Source organism: Plasmodium knowlesi (assembly GCF_000006355.2).
Source record: "Plasmodium knowlesi strain H genome assembly, chromosome: 13".
In the NCBI taxonomy this organism is placed as follows: domain Eukaryota; phylum Apicomplexa; class Aconoidasida; order Haemosporida; family Plasmodiidae; genus Plasmodium; species Plasmodium knowlesi.
Window position 1 is genome coordinate 973,389 of NC_011914.2, and position 23,885 is coordinate 997,273.

The 23,885-nt window shown below is 40.9% G+C and overlaps 6 protein-coding genes across 6 annotated transcripts; 3 read left to right on the plus strand and 3 right to left on the minus strand.

The window, feature by feature from the left end:
* Positions 1-1,421: 1,421 nt before the first annotated feature.
* On the plus strand, positions 1,422-7,232 carry PKNH_1321900 (SET domain protein, putative; the record flags this gene model as incomplete). The annotated part of the gene is made up of 1 exon (XM_002258008.1): positions 1,422-7,232. The coding sequence occupies one exon, from the start codon at positions 1,422-1,424 to the stop codon at positions 7,230-7,232; it is 5,811 nt and encodes a 1,936-aa protein (XP_002258044.1).
* Positions 7,233-8,373: 1,141 nt separating this feature from the next.
* PKNH_1322000 (protein disulfide isomerase, putative) lies at positions 8,374-10,045 on the minus strand (the record flags this gene model as incomplete). The annotated part of the gene is made up of 2 exons (XM_002258007.1): positions 8,374-9,649; positions 9,873-10,045. 2 exons carry the CDS (start codon positions 10,043-10,045, stop codon positions 8,374-8,376), a joined length of 1,449 nt encoding a protein of 482 aa, XP_002258043.1.
* A 2,502-nt stretch (positions 10,046-12,547) lies between these two features.
* Positions 12,548-13,763, plus strand: PKNH_1322100 (rhomboid protease ROM3, putative; the record flags this gene model as incomplete). The annotated part of the gene is made up of 4 exons (XM_002258006.2): positions 12,548-12,675; positions 12,799-12,927; positions 13,094-13,534; positions 13,655-13,763. The coding sequence occupies 4 exons, from the start codon at positions 12,548-12,550 to the stop codon at positions 13,761-13,763; spliced, it is 807 nt and encodes a 268-aa protein (XP_002258042.2).
* Positions 13,764-14,056: 293 nt separating this feature from the next.
* Positions 14,057-16,777, minus strand: PKNH_1322200 (conserved Plasmodium protein, unknown function; the record flags this gene model as incomplete). The annotated part of the gene is made up of 1 exon (XM_002258005.1): positions 14,057-16,777. One exon carries the CDS (start codon positions 16,775-16,777, stop codon positions 14,057-14,059), a length of 2,721 nt encoding a protein of 906 aa, XP_002258041.1.
* An 843-nt stretch (positions 16,778-17,620) lies between these two features.
* PKNH_1322300 (leucine--tRNA ligase, putative) lies at positions 17,621-21,496 on the plus strand (the record flags this gene model as incomplete). The annotated part of the gene is made up of 1 exon (XM_002258004.1): positions 17,621-21,496. The coding sequence occupies one exon, from the start codon at positions 17,621-17,623 to the stop codon at positions 21,494-21,496; it is 3,876 nt and encodes a 1,291-aa protein (XP_002258040.1).
* A 144-nt stretch (positions 21,497-21,640) lies between these two features.
* On the minus strand, positions 21,641-23,764 carry PKNH_1322400 (conserved protein, unknown function; the record flags this gene model as incomplete). Its single annotated transcript, XM_002258003.2, has 1 exon — positions 21,641-23,764. One exon carries the CDS (start codon positions 23,762-23,764, stop codon positions 21,641-21,643), a length of 2,124 nt encoding a protein of 707 aa, XP_002258039.2.
* Positions 23,765-23,885: the final 121 nt, after the last annotated feature.

A 23,885-nucleotide genomic window follows, 5' to 3' on the forward strand; every position in this document is an offset into this window, starting at 1 on the left:
CATATTGGTCGGTATTTTTGTGCAGCTTGGTAAACAGGAAAATATTAAAATGTTCGAACATGGCAGATGCTTTCCATGCATGTGTATACAGGAATCCCGCAAAAACTGTTAAACAAAATTAGACTTTCTTTTCCGTTCCAGAAACAATGGATGAGATGACCACCATTACTATTACCCAACTCAGGTGGCACTCTGCTGAATCGCAAAGAAAAAAAAAAAAAAAAAAAAAAAAAGGAAAAAAGGAAAAAAAAGAAATACGAATGGAACAAGCTACGCTTAGTCAAAGTGATGGGGGAAAACTATAATAAAAGGAGAAAAACTGTTCACGTGAATTCCTTTTTTTAACAAATATTATTGAGTGGAACGGAAACGGCAGCCAACAGACCAAGGAGAACGAAACAATCTGTCATGGTGTGGAGCTCTCCGTTTTAATTGCTCTAACGAAGCATTCTTGCAATTCGTATCATGTAATTATCGCCCCTATGGGCATGATAATTCGTTCCTTTTTTTTTGAGAGCCCTTTTTAAAAATTTTCCGTGAGCGAACAAGGAAAATAAATAGGCGTTTTTTTTTCCTGACACGCCTGGAATTTGACACAATCGCCCCCCAATTCGTTAGCATGCTAGAATTATATGTAAATGAGTAAATCGTAAATTGGCATATTTTACTAAATGTACATATGGGCTGAGCAGCCTTGTTTATTTTGCGATTATGCCTCTTTTAATTTCCACTGTGCTGTGGTTTGTTTTACTTCATTCCATTTTACTTGATTTGGTTCCATTTTATTTGATTTGGTTCCATTTTATTTTATTTCTTTTCCTTTTTCTATCTAGGAAATTGGCCTAGCATGATAATATGATGGTCTTTCGACCCGCCTGGAGTCATTTTCCCGTTTGCTAAGAATAGGGACACGGGGCGCACCTGGCGGACGGGAAGAGGAACCCAACGGGAGGGGGCGTAAAAAAAAAAAAAAAAAAATGGCCCACGAAATCGAAAGTACCCACAAATGGGTTGTGCGATGACGAGCTGTTGGTAATTATATGTACTGATGTATGTACAGATGTATATGCAATTACTCGTTCCTTCTATGTACGCGTAATGCATACATAATGGGCCTCTTTTACTGAGCGAGGCAACCTGTTTTTCTGGGCCAGATCAGCTCTTCGATGGCCTTCTTTTTTTTTTTTTTTTCACCTATTTTTTTTTTTTTTTTTTTTTTTTTCTTCCTACTCCGTTTTTCTCCACGTATCGCCGTTTTTCCCAAGACCGACAGGCACTCGCCATCCGATAGAGCCCCGAGCGGGATTTATCCTGATATGTTGTATTGGAAAAAAAAAAAAAAAATGTAACGTAAACGTATACTATATTCATAAAACATACAGACGAAGCCACTAAGCAGAGATTGGCAAAAAAAAAGTAAAATGAAAGAGAAGAACGGGAGAAGGAATAATCCTGGTGGTGGCGGAAAAGTGGATGGAAGCCAAAATGGAGGCGCCAGTGGCACGAGTGGTGATACGATTGGTGGCACAATTGACCACCCCATCATCGGTGGAAACAACCTTGCCGACAGTGCTTTCCGCGGTTACTCCGATAACGCAGTCGACAAGGGCCTGGACATGAGCTGGGAGGTTGGTTGCAACCCCGTGGAGAATTCCATGGACGCATCGAAGCATGTGGAAGTATCTGGACAGGTTAATATCAGTAAAAATGAAGGGTTAAATAATAACCTGAAGAGCGTGGATGAGGTATATTACGTGGAGGATAACGAGCAGGTTGTAGAAAATCTTGATAAAGAAAAAAAATGGCCTGAGGGGGGGGAAGAACCCGGGCTGTGCAATGATGTGGTAGACAAAGACAAGTCTGAAAAGTACTCGAACAACCATAATTGCGAAACTCCTGTGGCGGAATTAGGCAAGGCTAGTGAAGTAACTGGTGATCATTTGAGCCAGTCGATTATCGAAAACTTTAAAGGCGGTGTCTGCAGGAGTAGTAGTGGTAGAGGCGAGCACCAAGTAGAGGAGGCATCTTCCGGCCTTGCCACTGGGGGTATTACCACTGGGGGTATTGCCACTGGGGGTATTGCCACTGGGGGTATTGCCCCTAGCGAAAACTGCATGGACATTCCCCCTGAGGAGCGCCCGCAGTGCCTGCTGCAAAGCTCGGATGCAATCAAGTTTAAAAAAAGAGGAAACCACAAATTTATTAAAGGTGAAACAAATCTAAAGAGCGCGAATGATGAAGAGAAGGAAGAAGTGGTTGTGTCCATGGAGAATAATGCAAATCTGCAGAATCCCGTTGGTAACATTGGGATGGGAAAAGTAGGGAGAAAAAAGGGAAGGCAAGGGAAGACTACGAGCAATGGAAAGGTGGACGATGGGTGTACCCTTCGTTTTACCTCCGCGGGGTGCAACGTGAAAGAGTACAACAACGGTAATAGTATCGGCAATGGGATAAGTCACTTGGGGAAAAGTGTAGTGAACAAAGAAGGTGAAAGGAAGAAGGGCGTGCTGCGGAAGGGGAAGATGAAAACGAAGAAAAAAAATTCACACAAAAAGAAGTCGAAGGGCACTCTGAAGGGGAACTCGACAAGTGGCCGAGTTAAATATGAGACAACCAATACAGGAAATCTTAAGGTAAAAAATGAGAAGAAGAATTACCTAAAGGACGAACACTCTTATAACTACAACGGCGATGAGAAGGGTGACGACTTCAACAGTGGTGCGTGTGGAGGTGAAGTTTTACACGAAGTGAGTAACAAATTTTCTAATATAAAAATTAGCAAACATTTTTTTTTAAAAATGGATGATGATGATGAGGAGGAGGAGGAAGAAGAAGAATACGACGATGGGCGTTCGAGTAGGAACAGTTCTATGTGTCTGAGCTTAGCGAAAAGGAATTTCCAGAAAAAAATTATCATCGTGGATGAGCATGCCAATGAGTGGACAGATGGCACCAGTCATGTAGGTAACACCGACCATGCATCCAGCCCCAGTGGTGGGATCACAACAGAGGAAACTTCCCCCATCGGTAATAAAATTGAAAATAAAATAACGAAAAGAATTTTAACAAGCGAAGAAAACACAACTCTTCTGAACAACGTGAAGGAAGTAAACATGAAGAGGTTCAATTTCACGCATATCATTTCTAGTAAGGATTCCCTAATGGAACAGTTTATGTTATATAATTTGTTTTCCTATGATATTGCTATATTGAAAAGTTCGCTAAAGTTTATTTATACATACTGCTTGTTTAAAAACTTAAGGTTGTATTATCAGATGCAAGATAAGAATGTATATATAGATGAAAAGGCGATTTCTAACTGCCGGATAAAGGACAATCTGATAGACACTCACTCCATCATCCTTGCCATGTATGAAAATTATTACAAACATTTAAACAGAAGTAAAATTCCCTTGGATGATTTTTTCAATTTAAATTATTTCAACATTCACAATGTTATATTTTCGAAAAAAAATGTACAGCACAATAAGAATTACGATGACAGTATTTTACCGGAGAAGGACAACAGGAAGATTAGCTCCATGTATAAGTTTAGACCTTACCTCTATTCCAATTGCTCCAATGATGAAAGGGATTCCCCTGAGAAGGTTGCACCTGTGGATTCAGAGAAGAAGGATACCGTTGATGTGGAAAATCGGGAATGCAGTGTCTCTCTTGTGGAAGGAAGTGAGAATAAGAGGAGGGGAGTTGTCAAAGGGGGATCGGAAGAGGAGATTCCCCTAGAGCAGTCCAACTCAATGAACAAGGATTCCATGAAGGAGTGCCTGGAGGTTTTTAAAGATGCCACCCCTGTAACGTGCAAGGTAGAAGGTGCCCCGTGCACTTCGGAAGATTTGCCGCAGGAGAGGGAAACCATGGATGGGAAAGTCGATTCGAAGGTGGTGACGAATGAAAATGCCAAGCGGGAGGAGGAATTGTGCATGCAAAATGTTGAAGAAGTGAACCAAGTGGAAGAATTGAACCAAGTGGAAGAAGTGGAGGCGGATGATGACCCTCTGCCTATGCAGAAGGGGCGCAAGAGGAAGATGCTCATGGGGGAGAGCAAAGATATCGTATCTGATTGTACAAGTAAGAAACAGAGAGGGGAAGAAGATGATGTGGTGGAGAGAGCGAAAGATAGTTCGGATGTAAAATGTGGAGGTGATGTTTTACTAGAAGATGGAAGAAAGAACCAAGTTGGAAGTGAGTTAATCGATGGGGTGCTGCCCATATATCAAGTGAAGGAGAAAATTCCTGATGTGGTAGAGTGCGTGGAGAATCCGAAATGTGATGATGCGTCCACAGTAGTGGTCCGCGTAAAGAATGAAGAAAAGCAAGAAAAGGAAACTGAAGGAATGAGCAACAAATGTATGATGACCACCCCCCCTGATGGCGGTAACGAAGAGGAAAGAATGATAGTAAAAAGCGATCAATGGGAAAAGGAAGAACTCGTAATGGCGGATGGGAGGAGGAAGCGATTAACTCAGAAATGCAACGAATCGATAAAAAAGGGAGATATGGCAGAGAGGGGAAAGTACAAAAAGAAATTGATGTTGCGGAATAGAAATGCCAAGGAGGAAAAGGAAATGAGGGAGATGAGGCTGGGGAGGGCGTGTAAAGAAAGAGGGTCGTCGAACGTGTGTATGAAAAGAGGAAGGAAGAATTTTTTCTGTAACAATAATCTGTCGCTTATGAAAAATAGGCGAAGGAGAGGAGGAGGTATTTCTTCGATGAAGACAAAGAAGAAGACAGAGAGAACAACCAGGGGGGGCGAATCCCATTTTAAAAAAAATAATTCAGATGATGATGATACAGATTATGAAGAAGACGTAAGTGAGCTAGAAAATGTGAATGTAATGCTATTGGAGAGGATAAAGAATAATTACAAAAGGATAATGGAGAATAACCAACTGAATAAGAAGAAGAGAGAGGAAAAAATGATGTTGGTGAATGGACATGGTGGTGCGTTTGGAAGGGTAGATAACTGGGACGAGAATGAAAGTGGATTTGCTCAAGGAAGCATCAATACGCATGGTAAAGGGGGAAGTAGGACAGACGAGCAGAAAGATTACACCTCTTATGTGAACAGCAACATAAGTGGATATCAGCACGCAGGTGTTAATGAAGATGGTATAGTGGATAGAGATAAGTCGGGTATCCTGGAAGAGGGAGATACAACAACAGGAATGTACAAAAGTAACAGCAACGAACTATGGGAAAGGGAGAAGAAGTACATGCTTTCAGTAGATTGGTTGTACAACAACAATTTCAATATCCTAGACATTAAGGTGAATACGCATTTTTCTCACAACTATCACATATCGTTATTTTTTTTGTGTAAGTACACATCATATAATCTTTTTCTCCATCCGATAAATAAGAACGAGCATATTGTGTCGTCTGTAATCTTGAATTCTAAAAACGAAGTTCTCACGGATAATGGAAACTCTTTTGTATTGAGATATTTACTCTCCTTTTTGAGCAATAAAATTTCTAGCCTGAGGAAATGCTACGCCAATGCACTGTACAACTCCTACCTGCTACAGATGCCAATACGTATTTTTCGACATAATAACTTGAAGAGCAAGTACAGTCCAAATTATGGAATTCGGTACGATGGGATATACAAAATTGTAAATGCTTTCACTATCAATGATTATTCTACATCGGAGTATAAGAGAGATATTCTCTACGTTTTTAAGAGGCTGTATGTGGACAAGTGCTTTATCCCACGAAGCTGTCGTTTTTATGAAAATCAGTGTGAGAGGAAAAAGTACCTGATTGAAAAAAACTCTGTCTCAATTAATGTTTTCTTGGATAGCGAAATGGTTATGACATTGACTGTGCCATATTTGAAGAATTACAAATCTACTACGTTCATGAATTTTAACCACATATATAAATTCATTCGGCGCAGATGCATTAAGGAGAAATTGGCATCTAAGTGGGTTCGTAGCGATGTGCACATGTACGAGATGTGTAAACGAAGGCTGCGTCAGGAGGAGGCACTTCGGCGGGCAACTATCCCGGAGGGGGTTCAAACTACATACGAAGTGGAGAAAACAAAATGTGAATCTGGGAAGAGTACATATCATAATGCCGCCCCACAGAGAAGCACTCCTACTTCTTCTGTTGGCACCGGGGTAAGGGGCGCAGAGACCTTCCCCTTCTGGTGTCGCGGCAAGTACCTACCCCTGGTACTGGTTCTAGAAACCCTGAACTTTGAAAAGGAGATAAATGAAAACCAAAGAATTAGAACAAAGAATTTTAAAAATATCGAAATATCTATTCGTAAGACAGAGATCCCCATAAACTGCGAAATGGCGAAGAGACCAGCCCATCTCTTCATTCCCATCAAAAGCAAAGAAGCGATAGCAGCCCACATTGAGTTGAAGAAACCATTTGATGATACATGGAATCCATATGAAGATCTCTCTGCTGGAAAGGAGAAATTTAAAATCCCAGTAGAAAACACAGTAGATGATTCACTTCCCCCTATGAATTTCACTTATGTAAGTAAAACCTTATTTTTTTCAAGGCTTCCTCCATACAATTTGTTACCACTTTGTTCAGGGTGCGCACCACAAAATTATAGTAAAAAGGAATTCGATGAAATTTACATTAACGGATACTGTAAAGCCTTACGACATAAACGAACGGGCAAAATATACTGCGATGGAAATAAGAGTTACGATATTAACGACTTTAATGTTCTGGCTGCCTGTTCGGGAAATTGTCTATGTGATCCTTTGAAGTGCACGAACAAATTTCCTGAGGGATTGCACTACCCTGTGAAGGTAGTGAAAACGCGTGACATCGGATGGGACATCGTTTCTGCATCTTATATAAAAGCCAATTCTTTAATTATGCACTACGTTGGAGAAATAACCACCAGGAAGGAAATGATTTCAAGAGAACACGAATACGATAAGAAAGGATATTTCAACTACTTCATCGAAACGGCAGAGGTGGATGAAACGTACACCGATGACTGGAAGATCCCTTGCATTGACGCGTTGTTCATTTCAAACGTAGCTCGGTTTTTGAACCATTCGTGTGAGCCCAACGTGAATGTGATAACTATTTGGCGCGGAGACAAATACCCATCCGTTGGCATCTTTGCCTCCAGGGACATCAAGCCGGATGAGCCCCTCAAGTACCACTACGGTATCAACTACAAGAACATCAAGTGCATGTGCAATTCGAAGAAGTGCAAGGGGTACATCGGGTGATCCGTTTGACCGGTAGATTTATTTGCTCTTAATGGTTATGTTGTTATGGGTTTGGCGCGTATAGCACTCTGTGCCCCCCCTTTTTTTTTCAGTGTGCCAACTTGCGGTGGGGCCCATGTGGCCTCGCATTATTTAGAAAATAATCAACTAACCCACGCATACCCCACAGGTGCACGTCTACGCACTTTTTGACACCTCCCGAACGGTCATGGTAACTCCATCGGGGGGTGGGGGGAGGAACTTCCAACTTTACTTATCCTTTTAAAAGCCTCCATGAATTATTTATGTCTGTCTATACGTACAACGTATCTCTGGTCACATTTTACATCGCAAGAGTTAAAGAAAAAAGGAAAAGCATATTAATATGGAGAGGGGTGAAGAGGCACACGCATGTAGGTAATAGTGGTTACAGGTATACACCTACAGGATATGCAGGTCATCTGAGTGGCATTATGCATCACATGGGTGAAGAATATATTTTTAAGCAGAGCGAAAAAAAAAAAAAAAAAAAAAAAAAAAAAAATTTCATAAGAAAAAGCACCAATTTAACGGTGCTCTGAAAAAGAATGTGCATTCGCTAAATGACCCCGTATTGTAACTTAACATTTGGCATTTTCACTTGCGAACACATCACAGGTGTGGTCTTTTTCCTTTCTGTTGCTTCCAGCGGTGTGCATGTGCAGCTTGCGCTTTGGTCGGAGGGATATTTTTGTCCATTCGCATCCCGTGTAGGCCTTTATATATATATATATATATAAGGAATATATGGACAGGATTTATGCATTTTCGCTTGATTTATCATTTGACGAGTGCGAGCCTACTGCTTTGGTGCTGCTACTTCCAATGTTTCGTTTCTTCAGCGCATATATATATTCGTGTTCCTTACGCGTGGTGTGTGTGTCCTTTTTTTTTTTTTTTTTTTTTTTTTTTTTTTGCAGTTATAATATACGATTGTAAACGCTAAAACTGTCACACCCCACATTAGTGCAATTCATACAAATGTGTGGATGTACAGATTTAACTTTTTTCTGATGATCAATCGATGAACTCTCCACGTGGGAGGTGAAAAGTTAACCCATGAGGGGAGTTATAGCTAGTTGGCTAGTTAGCTATTTTTTTTTTTTTTTTTTTTTTTTTTTCTTTATAATTCCTCCGCAGTGCCATCCTCCATGCCTGGAACACCGTCGAGTGAGATGGGAGTATTAGTGGCATGCTTGTTCAGGAAATCGACGAAGCCCTTTAATGATCTCTCGCCTTCGTATGGCAGAGGAACTTTTGAACCAGCCTTGACGAAAAAGATGGTTGGGAATCCTGACCACTCAAAATCTTTTATTGGTGTTTCGTTAAGTGTACCGTCCATTTTGGCAACAATTATGGAATCATATTTTTTTAATTTTCTACCTAGATCTTCATATACAGGTTCTAACTTTTTGCAATGACCACACCATGGAGCGTAAATTTCGATGAGCACATCCTTTCCACTTTTAAGTACGACATCAATGAAGGAGTTTCCGACAACAACTTTAACAGGAGCATTTTTATCTTCCTCTGGAATAGGTTCTGATTTCAGTGACTTTTCAACTTTGCCTTCTTCTACTTCTTTAAAGAAAGTTACAATGGCTTTGTGGTTATGTAATGATTCTTTCGCATTGGGTAGTAAGTATCTTCCTTCACTTGATTGGTAAGCTAATCCTGGAAATTCATTCAATCCTAAGGAAGCCCTCGCATGATCAGCATATTCGGGAATGTTTAAAAGAACAAAATGAGTTTTTGCTCTCAATTCAGATGCGGCTAGTCTGACTTCCTCTTTGATTTCATTGTACTGTTCTGTTGTGGCACAGACCCATACCAATTCTTTAGGGCTCTCTGCATAGAAACGGTAATTTTCGGTGTTTATTTCACCAAAGAGTGGAAAGGATTCGGTGGATACGAACTCGCTCAGAGATACCTTCTCATCGTAATCGACCTTTTTCTCATCCTTTCTGTAGCATGAAATCTTATTATGCTTATCATTTTTTTTTACAAAAAATTTGGCGATTTCTCTATTTTTATCTCCAACTTCGTTGAAATTTTTATATAGCTCATTATCTTCGGATGTATATTCCAAGTAAAATGCGACTGCTATATTTTTTTCCTTCAACACCTCCTCAATATTTGTGGTAATTTCGGTGAACACTGGACCGGTCATTTGCTGCAACCAGTCTACGATTGATTGGGCTGTTCTTCCTCCTCCGTAGTTCACACGATTCTTCTTGTTAAACATGATCATGGTTGGGTACCCTGTGATTCCATATTCCTGTGCTAGGGCGTTTTCCGTGGTGGCATCTACACTGGCTAGCTTTATTTCGCTCTTTTTCTCCGCTAGCATGTTGGCTGCTTCGTTGTACTCCGGGATGAGTCTTTTGCAGTGCCCGCACCTGGGAGTGTGGAAGAAAAATAAATGGGTGGAAAGGGAGGTGAATACGCAATGCAGGTGAATATGCAGGTGAATATGCAGGTGAATATGCAGGTGAATATGCAGGTGAATATGCAGGTGAATATGCAGGTGAATATGCAGGTGAACATGCAGGTGAATATGCAGGTGAATACCCCTTAGACCAGTTTCGGTCTCGCTTCCTCCATGCAGGAGGGTATCCCTACCATGGAGCGAAAAACATGACCAACACCACGTCATTCTTCGTAATAAAGTTGTTCAGTTCTCCATCGTGTATAGTGGTGATGTGTTCATTGAACAGATCTTCATGCGCTCGTGCATAGTTGCGAAGGACAAGGGGGATTAAAAAAAGGAAGAGGGATAACAACTTGGTTCTCATCTTAGGCGCTAGATTTGTGTAAAGTGTGTACGTCGGGGCAATTCTCTGTGGGGGGATATGCACTCTTCCTTTACGTTTATGGAGGAGAAAAAAGAAAAAAAAAAAAAAAAAAAAAAAAAAAAAATGAGATCGACTTGGATATGAAGGGCGTGGAAACGTACAGCGCGGTAATTTGCTGTATATCGAATTGCGTTCGAATGTGCGAGGAATATTCTGGCTCGACATAAAAATGCATTTGAGGCCCAGTTCCTCCTTAGGTACGCGTAGTGGTTATCATCGAAGTACACGTTTGTGTTGGGGAAGGGTTGCAGTAAAAGTAGCCCATGCATTAATGTACTTACAGAAATATTTTTTTCAGTTCGAATAAGCAAGCTATGCTGCGAATGTGCGCGAGGCGGCGGGGGGAGTCAAATGAATGGTCACAAGAGATGGTTTAAGGAGAGGCGTGTAAATGACCAGAGATGATCGGAGCTGACCGTGACTGATGTAAATTCTAAGAATGCTTTTATATTCAATTTACATTGTTCATTTGTTTATGAAAAAAAAAAAAAAAAAAAAAAAAAAAAAAATTCTCAGGATAGGTTATATGAGCATATGCTTTAAAAAAAAAAAAAAAAAAAAAAAATTATTCTATTGCTACGCGTCAGAACGGTTTGCATACCTTTCCTGGGGTAATCCCTTTGGGCTATTTTTTTTTTTTTTTTTTTTTAAAATCATATATATATATATATATATATATATATATATATATATATGTGCAATGTTTATGTGCGTATGCTCTTGGTATGCATCCCCAGACGTATGTAGGTGCTACCCGACTACCGGTTCGGGTGAAGGTGCGCAAGCGAGATGTGTTCACAGCAGTGGACTAAAATACTTCTACGCCTCGTGCCTTGACAATGCGCGCTGAGATGATAACGCGTAAGGAAATTCCTAATGCGCGTAATAAGCACACACATGTACTTCTAAAAATGGTATATTCGTGGTGCGCATAGCAACTCCCCCTGCCACTGTGTATGATAAACATGTGTCGGTTTGTATTATCATCGGTTTAAGGTGTGAAGCCAATTCCATTCCATTCCATTTCCTTTTTTTTTTTTTTTTTTTTTTTTTTTTCTTGTTGGTGTTCCCGCTTTACACTTCGGATGGGAGGTGCAATGTGATGAGATGAGCACAGAGGGAAAATGGCAAACTGGCGTGGCGAAAAGGTGAAGTGGGAATAGCTCCGTAAGTGATACATGAACTTAAGGGGAGTAAAGAAAAAAAAAAAAAAATGCCTTTATGTTGCGTTAGTGAAAAAGGGATGTTGTACACTCCATGATATTTAATGAAATGGAAGAAGCATCTTATTTTGTGTTTCTTGATCATAATATGAAAACATTTTGGAATTTTTTTTTTTTTTTTTTTTCTTTTCTGAAATATTTTCCTACCGGCAATTTAATCACCATTTGTGTGAAGTAGGCATCTTGTGTACACCTTCGTGTTAACACATAGCCATACGTTCGGAACAAACAAAATACAGATTTCATACACATCTTTGGTATTTCTCCTTTATGGCCGATGCTCTCTGTGATGGTGTCAACACGAGGATATGTGACGCAGAAAGTAGCGGAAAATGATGAGAATTTTTTTTTTCACCGCTTAAGCGTTTTAAATGCAACATATGGTGAGTGGGCACATCTCTCAGGTGTGCCACCTGCGTAAAGGAGGCTAAAGAGATATACCCCTTGATGGGGAAACGGCAAAAGGGTTAAAACACCCTTTATAGTAGCACAGAACAAGGTAGGGTCTAAATTTTCCATCGCATTGAGCAGGTGAAAATGCATCACCTCGCTAGGTAAAGCAGAATTTGTAAAAAAAAAAAAAAAAAAAAAAAAAAAAAAAAAAAAAAGGTCCCTTTGGTTATTAACTTGGCATCCTCCTCATGTGTGTCTTCCTCCCCTAGAGATAATTTATCCCTTGAGGAGGCGTGAAAAAATAAAAAAAATAAAAGAAAGAGAAACGAAGAAGGATGTCTTAACGTGTTGCCACAATGAACAAAGCAATTTCATCGATTTAACATTTGGATTGGATAAAAGCATAACAGAATGGGTGTATTTACATGGGTATTTTTTTTTTTTTTTTTTTTTTTTTTCACGCCTCCTCAAGGGAAACACGTACAATTGTGAAGGATAAAATAACTTCTTCACGTAGGTCTAATTGCTCCATTTGTAATGGGAAAGTGAGGTAAATGAATTAGACTTTTTTTTTTTTTTTTTTTGGCAGCATATGTGTCGTTCGAAAAAAATGTGCATCGATTTCTTCATCCCTGTTGTATAGGTGTGTAGACGTGCATACGTGTCTATCATTGTAGTCTCGCTCAGAACGTCGTTCCCACCCATGAGGGTTAATATTGTTGGCGAAAGGAAAAACAACTATGCAGGTTTTTCCTTAGAAATTCCTCTTCTTTTTCATATCTTCATTTAGCTAAACATTCATTTTTTACATGTGTGCATAAAGAAAATGCTTCGCGGAGATTTACAGACGGGAGGGAAAGCCCAGGGGGCTAGTGAAAATGTGCCCTTGATGGAGGGAAGCCCCAAGGGAGGCACCTTTTACGACATGCTCTTTCCGGATATGTCCCTGAGGAGGTAGTCTGATCTCGTGCAGATTGTTCTGGACGACATATATGGAAAATCCCCTTCCTGATATGATGAGTAATTCGTGTCTATGACCGCTTCGCATTTACTTTTCTCTCCTTCCCCCTCCCGCAGAATCATCGTATGGATTAGCTTCGCCCAAATTATCATTTATATTTTGAGCTGTCTCCTAAGCGAAAACTTAACAGCGCCGAACGTGCAGGTGTTGATGTTTCTGGGCGCCACGTATGGACCATCCATCAAGTACGATTCCCATGAAGGGGAAAAAAAAAAAAAAAAAAAAAAAAAAAAAAAAAGGGAATCATCAAAAGAAGCCACCTACATGTGTGCATACTAATGTGTAGAGAAATATGTTCCTGCTTCGTAGCATGTTATCTCATTTTGTGACACACCACCGCACGCCGCTCAGGCACGGAGAAATCTGGAGACTGCTCTTGCCAATTTTCCTCCATGCCAATTGGTGGCACTTAGCAATTAACATCGTGTGCATGCTCAACTTAGGCCTAGTGATAGAGAGCAAATACAAGAAGGGCAATTTTATCTTCCTCTATTTTCTATCAGGGGTGGTTGGAAATGTATTGACCACCATCTGTAATCCGTGTCAACTAGCTGTCGGTGCATCAACAAGTGGATTCGGACTCATTGGTTTTTCCATCCTGGAAATATTTTTAGCCTGGGCCAATTTGTCCAGGAGGGCTAAGAACTACTATATTTTTAATGTGTCAGTTTTTGTACTATTCTTTTTGTTTGTTAGTTTTTCTCCAACCGTTGATTTTTTTGGACACATAGGCGGCTTTCTCTGCGGGGCCTTCTTGGCCTGTCACTACAACAAGACCATGGGATACGACTTGTACGTGGAAGAGAGTGCATGCGGGTTCTGACGCCCAGTATAGGGCGACTAAGGCAGTTCTTGTTCCCGTTCATCGGAATATTTCTTACATATTTTACTTGTCTCCTTCCCCCTCTTCAGCTTCCAGATGTCCCTGTATTACAGCTTCGCCTGTATATGCGCCCTAATTATTTTGTACCTTCCCGTTCGCCTCTACGTGACGGACATGCCATGTGCACTTTTCAATTAACCTTGCTTAGAATTTTTTTTTCTTTTTCTCAAACAAAGTAATTTTATCGTTAATGTAAGGAACAGCAGGTCTGATGGGGTTGCCCCATGTGTAGATCATAAAACAGGCTCCACTTGAGGAAAAAAAAAAAAAAAAAAAAAAAAAAAAAAAAGAAGCAACAGGTACAAATTGTGGTAGCGGTGCAAACGGGGCAAACATGAGAATGGCGCTACATCTGTGCTGTTCAGTGTATGACCGGATCTGACCATATACAATGGAGACGCAATAATGTGCACCCCCGGGGAGGAGGGGTCCTAAGCCCGCCTTTCCCTTAAGAACCTAGAGATGCTAAAATCTACCGAGTCACGCGCCCCCTGTATGAGATCCGAAAAGTTCGCCTTATCTCCTTCTGAAAAATTGTCAGATATAAAAACTTCCTGTAAGAAGGGTAGATACACATCTTCCCATTTCGTTATTTCATTAAGGCAAAGTAAAAATATAGATGAAGGTCGAAGGAAGTCACCGGCGTAGAAGAAGTCGTATGGAAGACCTCTCCGTTTTGTTTGAATCCTAATTCTTCTTTGGCTGTTTATTGATATAACACAATTTTCCCACTGAGTTAGTTTCTTTAAAATGTGATAGAAGTTCTTGTGTGTTGAATCATCCCCCTGTGCAGATGATAATCCATTCACAAAGGTGTCTGCTCGAAATGGTAGCGACAGTATGCACGAAATTGTCGTCTTAGTCACATCTAAACATTCCTCACGGGTATCACTAAATAGAATCGGTAAAATTGTTCTTAACATTAAGTAGTACAGAAAAACGGGTTCTGCAGACGATCTTATTTTATTTATCAATTGTTTAAGTATATCCTGTTTGTCTAACGTAATGAAGCCCTCACTATTTGGATGAATTTCACTTGAGGGGGTTAATCTTTCTAGGAATAAGTACAATGTTTTTTCGAATGCATCTCTGGATCTGTTCAAGGGGGAATTACTGTGATTTTCCCTCTCATTGGATGGTGCATGGAGGATGGATACCCCCTTCCGTGCGACCATTCTACGCTTCGAGAAAATACTCCCTTGCATTAGTTTCACCAGAAAGAAACACTCACAGATGGAACTTATATCATACAGACTTAATTCATCCGTGTACAGTGGTCGAGGGGTATCGGATGGAAGGGGGTTACTCTCGTCCCGATTTATGTTATCTCCTGGGTTAAAAGCATAATGGGGGGTATACTCTCTTGTCATCACTTTGACCCTTGCGTTGTTTGTGAGACTGCCCTGATCGTTTGCATCCACATGGTTTTCTACTTTTCTCTGCTCATATTTTGCAACGAACTCATCAACTATGTGTAAAAATACTTGTTCGAAAAATAGGATATATGAATTATTGTGAATCATCTCTGATTTGTTTATGGCCATTCGGATGAAAGATTTGAACAAGTAAGGTAGGTACCTGGATATGGTATCTCCTGGAGGGTTGCAACCTCGTTCGCTTCTTACTGAACCGACACATGCATACGGGTCTATTCCTCCTTTTCCCGAACTCTCATAGCTTTGCAAAATCACATCCAGTAAGTGGGATACCTGGTCTACAAGATGACTTCTGTATGGCATTCTGGACCGTAGCACTGTTTTATGAGGTTTTTTTTTTTTTTTCAGTCGATCACAAATTACAGTGTCGGCCCACCAGTTCGAAAAAAGAGTGAAGTGACAATAGGAACAGAGGAGGAGATACCTCTGGATGTACTCCAGATCGTTGCATGTGTTAGCCATGTAGGGGTCGTTCGTTCTGATGACAACGTCTATCATGGTCTTCGCGGATAGGAAATTTCTGTACCTTCTGGATAAGGTGCCTAGCTTGGTAGGGTTGTCCCCGTTGAGAGGGATTCCTTCCATGGGGGTGGCTCTCCCCTGCTGTTCCTTAGGACACAGAAACAGGTGGTCATTCGTTGAAAAGTTAAGGAGCACATTGGAAGAGAGGACCAGTAAGTCGAAAGGGTTGACATACGAAGTGCAAGTGAGTACAAGACGTTTAATTAACAAATTGAAGTCATCATCATAGAATCCGTTTTTTAGAAAGATTTCCTGCAGTTTGGCTAGCTCCTCTAGATTGTTCAGAATTTTGGGTTCTATCTCCTTTTCTAATCTGCTGTTAAAATGGAGAGCGTATTTTCTTAGCATGGAGTGGAGTGAGCATAGGATGGATTCGTTTGGATAAGAGCCAATCGAATCGGATACATAACTTAGGAGATTGACAAAGTTGCTACTGATGCATGCGTTCCTTTGGAGGAAGTTAAAAAAAGAATCGTTGAAAAGGTACTTGATTACCAACATAGCAATAACCTTATCATGTTTTTTTTTTTCAGCTAGATTTTTTACGATCCAGTAGGAGTGAATAACTTTCTCTTCCTCATTGGTTGTGTAGATAAGTATGTACTGAACCAATTCTCTGATCAATTCTACATCGTCTATTTTGTACAGGCAAATCATCTCGTAAATATTAAACAGATAAGGGTAGTGTTTGTTTTTTACAGCGAACTGAATGTACTCTCTTAAGTGGTCCCTTATTTTGTCATTGCAATAGAAGTTCTTTTGTTTCTTTTCAATTTCTTGCTTGTGTAAGGTGGAAAGTGTGAGGAAATCGAGGTAACTCCTACTTGTTTTTTTACAAGTTTCTAAATGGTTTATTATATGGACCATTATATCTGTTTCCTCTTTGTCTATGGTTAGATGTTCGTTCATTCCTACGCTGTTACATTTTGGTGAGGATGTGTTTTCTCCTGAACGTTTGTCTTCATCATTTGGGAGTTCTACTTGGAGAGCGCTGTCATCAGCATGTGCCACGAAATTTATATTATTTATTGTTAGCGGTGGGAGGTTGTTTCCTTCCACAACATAATGCTTCGCACCATTTTGGGTGGCCCTATTAAGGAACTTGACTTGGCCCTTTCTTATTATTTGCACCTGGCGCGCATTATGAATGAAGCGGTAACGCCTTCCCCACCGAGTAATGTTGTAGGTAGCCATTTTTGTGCATCCTTAGATGATCCTCCGTTTAATAGTTGCTGAACGTGGTTTTGTCATTTGGGGGTGAGGTATGCTCTACTGTGTGAAGACTACCACGGTGGAGGGTAAAAACAACGCTGCTATGGTGACATTCATAGGGTTGGTGGTACATTATCATGAAAGTTTTTTTGTACTACAACGGGGGTCCAATTCGGCGGAGAGAGAATAAAAAAAAAAAAAAAAAAAAAAAAAAAAAAAGACTCTCCATAGGGGGACATACTCGTTCTTATTAACCTACATGTGGAAGGATCACCTCGGCTATCTTTCCACACATGTTTAGCATGATGGATTCAAAAAAAAAAAAAAAAAAAAAAAAAAAAGGGTGGGAAAAAAATAGCACGATTTTTTGTTCATTTTTTGTTCATTTTTTTTTTTTTTACCCGACCTTAACAGGGTACATACCATTTGACAAACATTTTATCAAACGGGTGGCCTTCCAACAGGTGAAGCATGTTGCGATATATATATATATTTTTTGCAGATAAGCCAATGGAAGTAAAGGTTCTGCCGCTCCATTGCATGTAGTTTACACAATTATGCAATACTACACTGATGAGGAAAAAAAAAAAAAAAAAAAAAGAATGTAGTTCTTTCTGTTCTTCCATTTTTTTTATAGTCATTTGCTTGTTTTAGTCCATCTGCGTATAAAAGGTGGGATGGGTGGTTCAACATTCTGCTTACATATCGGATAATATATTGCCATTTCTTCTTTCCGTTGTTAGCGGGTGTGCCTCCCTCACGTTGCCCTTGACGTAAGAGTTATGTGCCTTCCGTAAGGACAGTGGTACTTGTCATGCCCGTGGTATGCCACTCAGTTGGACACTCACCCTCATCTTGTGTTACTTGCTCCTGTGTGAAACGATCCATCATGTGTTTGCAGTGAGGAGTGAAAACGTCGGTTGCCCGGTTAGGGGGGCAAGTGCTGGTTGTTCGGTTATAGGGGTACGTGCTGGTTACGTAGCTCCCTCCTTGCACCCGAGTGAATGTGCCTGGAGGAGGGCGAGGCGAGACACCAAATTGTGGGCGTACAATTTCCGGGCGATCGAGCGCAAGTGGCAGGTGGTGTGGAATTCGAAGCGATTACTGGATAGGGATTTCGCTCGGTTCAACCGGAATGCCCAGGCGGAGAGTCAAGGTGAAGGGGAAAAATTAGCTAAAGGAAGTAAAGTAAGTAAAGTAGGTAGAGTAGGTAAAGGAGAATGGAAAAATGAAGAAAGCGTTGGACGCGAATTTGAAGAGGAGGAAAGAAGGAAAACCACCAGGCGGAAGTTCTACATCCTGGATATGTTTCCATACCCCTCAGCTCAGGGTCTACATATGGGGCACATCCTGTGCTTCACCATAACAGATGTGTTAGCGAAATTCAAGCGAATGACAAACCACTGTGTCTTCCATCCCATCGGATGGGACAGTTTTGGATTGCCGTGTGATAGAATGTCAATGAAGCTGAAAGTAGATCCAAGAGAAATCATCCAAAAAAATATATTAAATTTTAAGGAACAAGTAATAAAGATGGGATTCCTTTTCAACTGGGATAACGAAATCAACACATCGGATGAAATTTTCTACAAATGGACCCAGTGGATTTTCATTCAGATGTATTTAAAAAAACTAGGTTATAAGAAGAATTCCTATGTAAATTGGTCGAAGGAAATTAAATGTGTAATCTCAAATGATGAAATGAAGAATGAAGCGAATGTGGAAGGATTAAAGGTTACGAAGAGGAAGTTGCTGCAGTGGTACCTGAGGATTACAAAGTACGCCACCAGACTTATTGAGGATTTGAAGGAGATCGATTGGCCGGAGAAGATTAAGCGCATGCAAATTAATTGGATAGGAAAGAAAAAAGGCATCATCCTAAAGGCGAAAGTTATACCTATCCATGAATGGAAAACTAGGCAGATCTCTCATACCCCTTCAGGTTGTTCCATTCCACATGTTCTCTACCATAGTATATACGAAAACGATGAGATGACACTCCTTTTGAATTATTTGTACCATACGGGGGGGTATGGATACGATTTTTTCTATTCTTTTGTTCGAATGGGTGGTGAGAAGTATCCCATCGAATGGGTCGAAAACCAAATGGAACGTCTAATTCAGGAGGAAGACGCAGTGGAAAATTCGCTGAGGAGGATCAAGCCGAGTGTACCTAAACCAGTGCTTCCGCCCAACAAAGGAGAAAAAAAATATTTGCTAAACTTTGACACGGATAAGGAGGAAAACGAAGGGGGGGATCTCTATGTGAAAATATTTTTAAACGAAAAGGAGGCCATTTTTCCAGGGGATAAATTAGTAGTCAGTGTTAATCATCCGAAGATTGACAAAATAGTGAATGGGAAAAAATGTTTACTGAACTTTGTGAGGAGAGGAATTAGGGAGAACGACACGGAGAGGTTAAAGAATGAACAGATCTTCTTCACAGGCTCAGTTATCTACAATCCCATAATAGGAAAGTACATCCCCATATACGTTTGTACATATGTATTAGAGAACAATAGTGATTTGCTATTCGTTAAAAGGGGGAGGAGAGAAAAAGTGGAAGAGACTTCAAAGGGGGAAGAAGCCCTTCACAAATTGTTGTCCTCATCCAGGTATAGCAAAAAGTACAGTGTGTACAATTTGAAAGACTGGTTATTTTCCAGGCAGAGATACTGGGGAGAACCCTTTCCGTTCCTCTTTCCAGTGGGAGGAACAAAAGAAGGGGGACAAGAAAAGGGAGAGATAAAAAATGTGTGTAATTCTCCAGTGGAAGGGATCTACATAGATGACATCCCTGTGCATTTGCCAAAGTTTCACAAAAGAGTATACGAATTGGGTTCTAATAGATACAATGAAGGATCTCCTTCCGTTTTGTCAAGATTTAAAAACTGGGTTTTCCAAAGAAGGGGAAACGTACTGTACAAGAGAGAATGTGATATCATGCCACAGTGGGCTGGGTCTAGTTGGTATTTCTTAAGGTACCTGGACTCAAAGAATTCGAATTGCATTTTTAACAAGGAGAGAGCAAATTTGTGGATGCCTGTGGATCTGTACGTTGGAGGAAGTGAGCACGCTGTTCTGCATCTGCTTTATGCCAGATTTTTCCATAAATTTCTGTACGACCTTAAGTTAGTTAAGCATAAGGAACCTTTCCAAAGATTGTTCAATCAGGGCCTTCTGCTGAGTGCCAGTTCGTTCTTTGCTTACACAACGTTGGAAGGAAAGTTGGTTAGTTATGCGGCGGTGAGGGCGGAGGCAGCAGAGGGAGATAAAATTGAGAAGGAGGGGGGAACCCAGCAGAGGCAAGGCTCCGTCGAGTCAAACATTACGGAGAGTAATCCAGGGGATGATGTACTTATAGGTGGAAATGGTGAACCTCTCAAGGAGAAACAAATCTATCCATCCGGCGCAGAGCTCTCATCCGACAAGCAAAACTGCAGCATTGAAAAAGCGCTAGGAGAAAAAGTCTCATGCGAAAATGAGAAGTACAGGAAGTATCGAATTCCAGAAGAGCTAGTGGTGCAGAGAGAGGGAAAGTATTTTTTGAAGGACACCCCAGATGTAGAAGTAAAAGCGAATTATGAAAAAATGTCAAAATCTAGAGGAAACACAGTGAACCCGAATGATATCGTGAAGAAATATGGATCCGATTGTCTCCGACTCTACATCTTGTTCTTAGGACCTATAGATCAAAACAAAAAATGGGATCTAAAAGGGATAAAAGGAACCTTTAAATTCTTAACCAATTTATACAACTTGTTTGTGAAGGATACCTCCTTGGCAGGAGAGAAGAGACAAGAGGAAGGTAGCACCACTACAGAAGTTGACTCGGGAGAAATTCCGCAGGAGGGTGGTGACAGTGTCGTGGAACCCCCCCGCAAGAGAAATAGCGAACATATAATTTGCACCAAGTGTAGGAGAAAAAAAAGGAACCAGCACATGATTCTAAATTTTGAAATGATTAAAAGTGGGGGTTATAAACTTGAAGGAAAATTCAACCCTGATGAGAAGAAAGAAGCAATAAAGCGTAATATAAACTTCCTACGTAGTGAAGACCATTCGTGCAAAGAGCTATCAGATTTTATTGTAAAAAAAAAAGTACAAGATATTGAAACGGAGAAGAAAGAAAGGGCAAATTTTTTCATTAACAAAATAACTAAATGTCTAAACAACATGAAGCTAAACACAGCCGTCTCGTTCTTCATGATATTTTTCAACGAAATTAAAAAGTGGGACTACATCCCATTGAAGATATTTTTGGTGTTTGTTAAATTGCTGTTCCCATTTTGCCCTCACATCTGCGAGGAGTTTTGGTTTTTTTACTTGAAAAAATACAAAGCGGAGAGAAAGCAGATTTGCTACTTCTGCAATTCTAGCCTGATGTACTTCGCGCGCTGGCCTTCCTTATTCGAGTTGGAGTCGGCAAAGGTAAGCAGACTTTCTATCCGACTGAATAATCGCCACGTGACCTTCATGGAGGTCGCGAGGGAAAGCGGTTTGGAGGAGCTGCGAAGTGTAGAAAGTTGTGAGCATTCCGAGCGCCCCACGAATGGCGAACCGTCGGAACGATCAGAGAAAATCATTCGCGAGGCTACAAATAAAATAACGGATCGAATAGAAAAGGAGAAAAAAAAGGGAAAACGACTTGTGAACGTTATGTATATTCCGAACAAAGTCGTAAATTTTGTTTTCAAGTGAGGAGCAGTACACATTTGCGGGGGGGGAATGTTCACATTGGCAACTGGCGAGGGAGGATAGATTTTTCCCTTTGGCAACTGGCAAGGGAGGATAGATTTTTCCCTTTGGCAGATCTCCTCAACATTTGTATTATGTACCCTCCCTCTAAGTGTGTATCCTATCGGATTCCCCCTCGGACTCCTCTTCATGATCTTCCCCCGCTTTTGTTTTTGTTTCCTTTTTTTTGGTAATTTTTTTTAACTTCACTTCTGCATCTTTGAGCTGTTTTTCGAGAATCTTTTCCATGGCGCTCTCATCATACACAGACTCCTTTAAAGATTCTATTTGGTTCTTTATAGCCTGTGAGATTAATTCTAGCAACTGTAATTCTGTTTTTTTCATAAAATTGTTGTAAGATGGGCATGAATCCTTGTCTCTTAAGTCATATGCCTTTCCAGTTGCATCTCTAAAGACTCCCGGAAAGGCAGAGATTTCATATACTTTTCTAAATCCCTGTTTATCAATATCTTCTTCATCTTCGTATTCTTCCAGGGGAACTAACCTTAACTTCCTTCTGGTCAGCTCTGGCTCATAATTGAAATCAGGTGTTGGCCAATCGGGTAGGACATACCACCAGCGAATGAGTAATTGTGCTACAAGTTTTTCCTTGGGTGTCCGGTTATGGGGGTCGAAGGTGCCTACAACGATGGAATCTGTTTCGATGTCGTTGCTTTGGCTCAGGCTGTTTTCGAGGTCGTCACTACTGTGCCTATGCTTTCGTTTATCACTGCGGTTGACGTTATTTCTCCCTTTTGCATGGCCTCTCCCTTTGGCACGATCACCCCCTCTGGAGCGATCACCCCCTCTGGCGCGATCACCCCCTCTGGCACTGTCACTCCCTTTGTTGCCTTTTTTAATCCTTTTTGTGACTACACCCTTTTTCCGCCCCTCCTTGGATCCCCCTTTCTGCGGACTTTTTTTGCTGTTTTTTTTTTTTTTTTTTTTTCCTAAATTTTTTTTCGTTTTTTTTTTTTGAGCAGAACTCCCTTTGGAGTTTGCGACAGGGTGTGCTATGGGAGATGCGCGCGCTTTAGACGATGGCTTCGCTTTTGAGGAAGCATTCCTTCCCTTTGCGTCTACACTACTGTTAACTACTGCTACTTGGGTGTTGCCTTTACAATTCGCTATGACTTGCTTCGTTTCGTTACTATGTAGGACACCGTTATTCTGATCCCCGATGTCGTCACTCGTGGTGGAGAGTGTCTGCACCAGGCTGGCGTGCTGATCGTTACTATTGCCTACTCCCCTTGGGGGAGAATTGGTTTTATTTTTTAGTTTACTTTTTACAAGGATGGGTTCATCCGAATCGCAACTCGACGTGCTATCTTCGTCTACTGAGGACTCACTTCCTTCCCCTCTGCCGGTACTTATTCTTGTCTTTCTGCTAGTCTTTTCGTTTAAACAGCGCGCACTGTCTTTTCTTTCACTTTGTTGTTTTTTATTTCCTTGGAATTTGTCACTGCCACTGTTCCTGTTAATGAGGTTGATTAAGTATTCATCATCGCTACTTGCATCTGACTCAGGATCGGTATCCCTGTTTTTTTTTCCACTTTGCATATCCCCATTGATGCGGGAAGGTTTTATATTTTTTACTTTCTCTGCCTCTACGTGAGTCTTCCGCTTCTTTAGAATTGCCCTATCGATTTTTCTAACAGCATCGCCACCACAGGTTCCCGTTGTTTCTCCCACTTTGATGCGCACTTTTGTCTGATCAATGTTCAGTGTCTTGAGCAGAGGAATGTCGTCCCCTTCGCTGCTGCTATCGCTGTTGCTATCACTGATGATGTTGATTTGTTTTTCGAACGGTTCGTATGGGCGTTTGGGGGAGTGTCCCTCTCCTCTTTGGCGAAGATTTTCCTCCAATATTCTGCCCCTGTTTCCACCTCCATCTTCCCTTTGATTTTCCCTTTCCTCTGCACTTTCTTCTCCTCCACTATCACTCCCTCTCATGGGGCTTAAGCCTATGTTACTCATACGCTTACTCAGGTATTTCCTAATTATTTTATCCTCCACATTGACACTGGTACTATCGTTGGGGTCATTATTACTATCTGCATTTTGTCTACTAGAAGCATTCTCCCCCTCGTTGGCACCATTTTTATCAATGTGCATTTTCCTTCTTTCCTCCTCTGCAACGAAATGGTTTACCTTATTCGCATCGTTGGAATCATTTTCCTGTTGGGTGTGATTTTTCGGCGACTTACAACTTGCGCTTTGAACATTCTCCATTCTTAACTAAAACATGATACGGATTTGTTCGATAATTTGGCTTGCATAAATGTGGCAAGGGTACGGGGAGGGGAAGCGAAGTCGCTACTATTCATGCGAGGTGTCCCTAACCTTCGGTAAC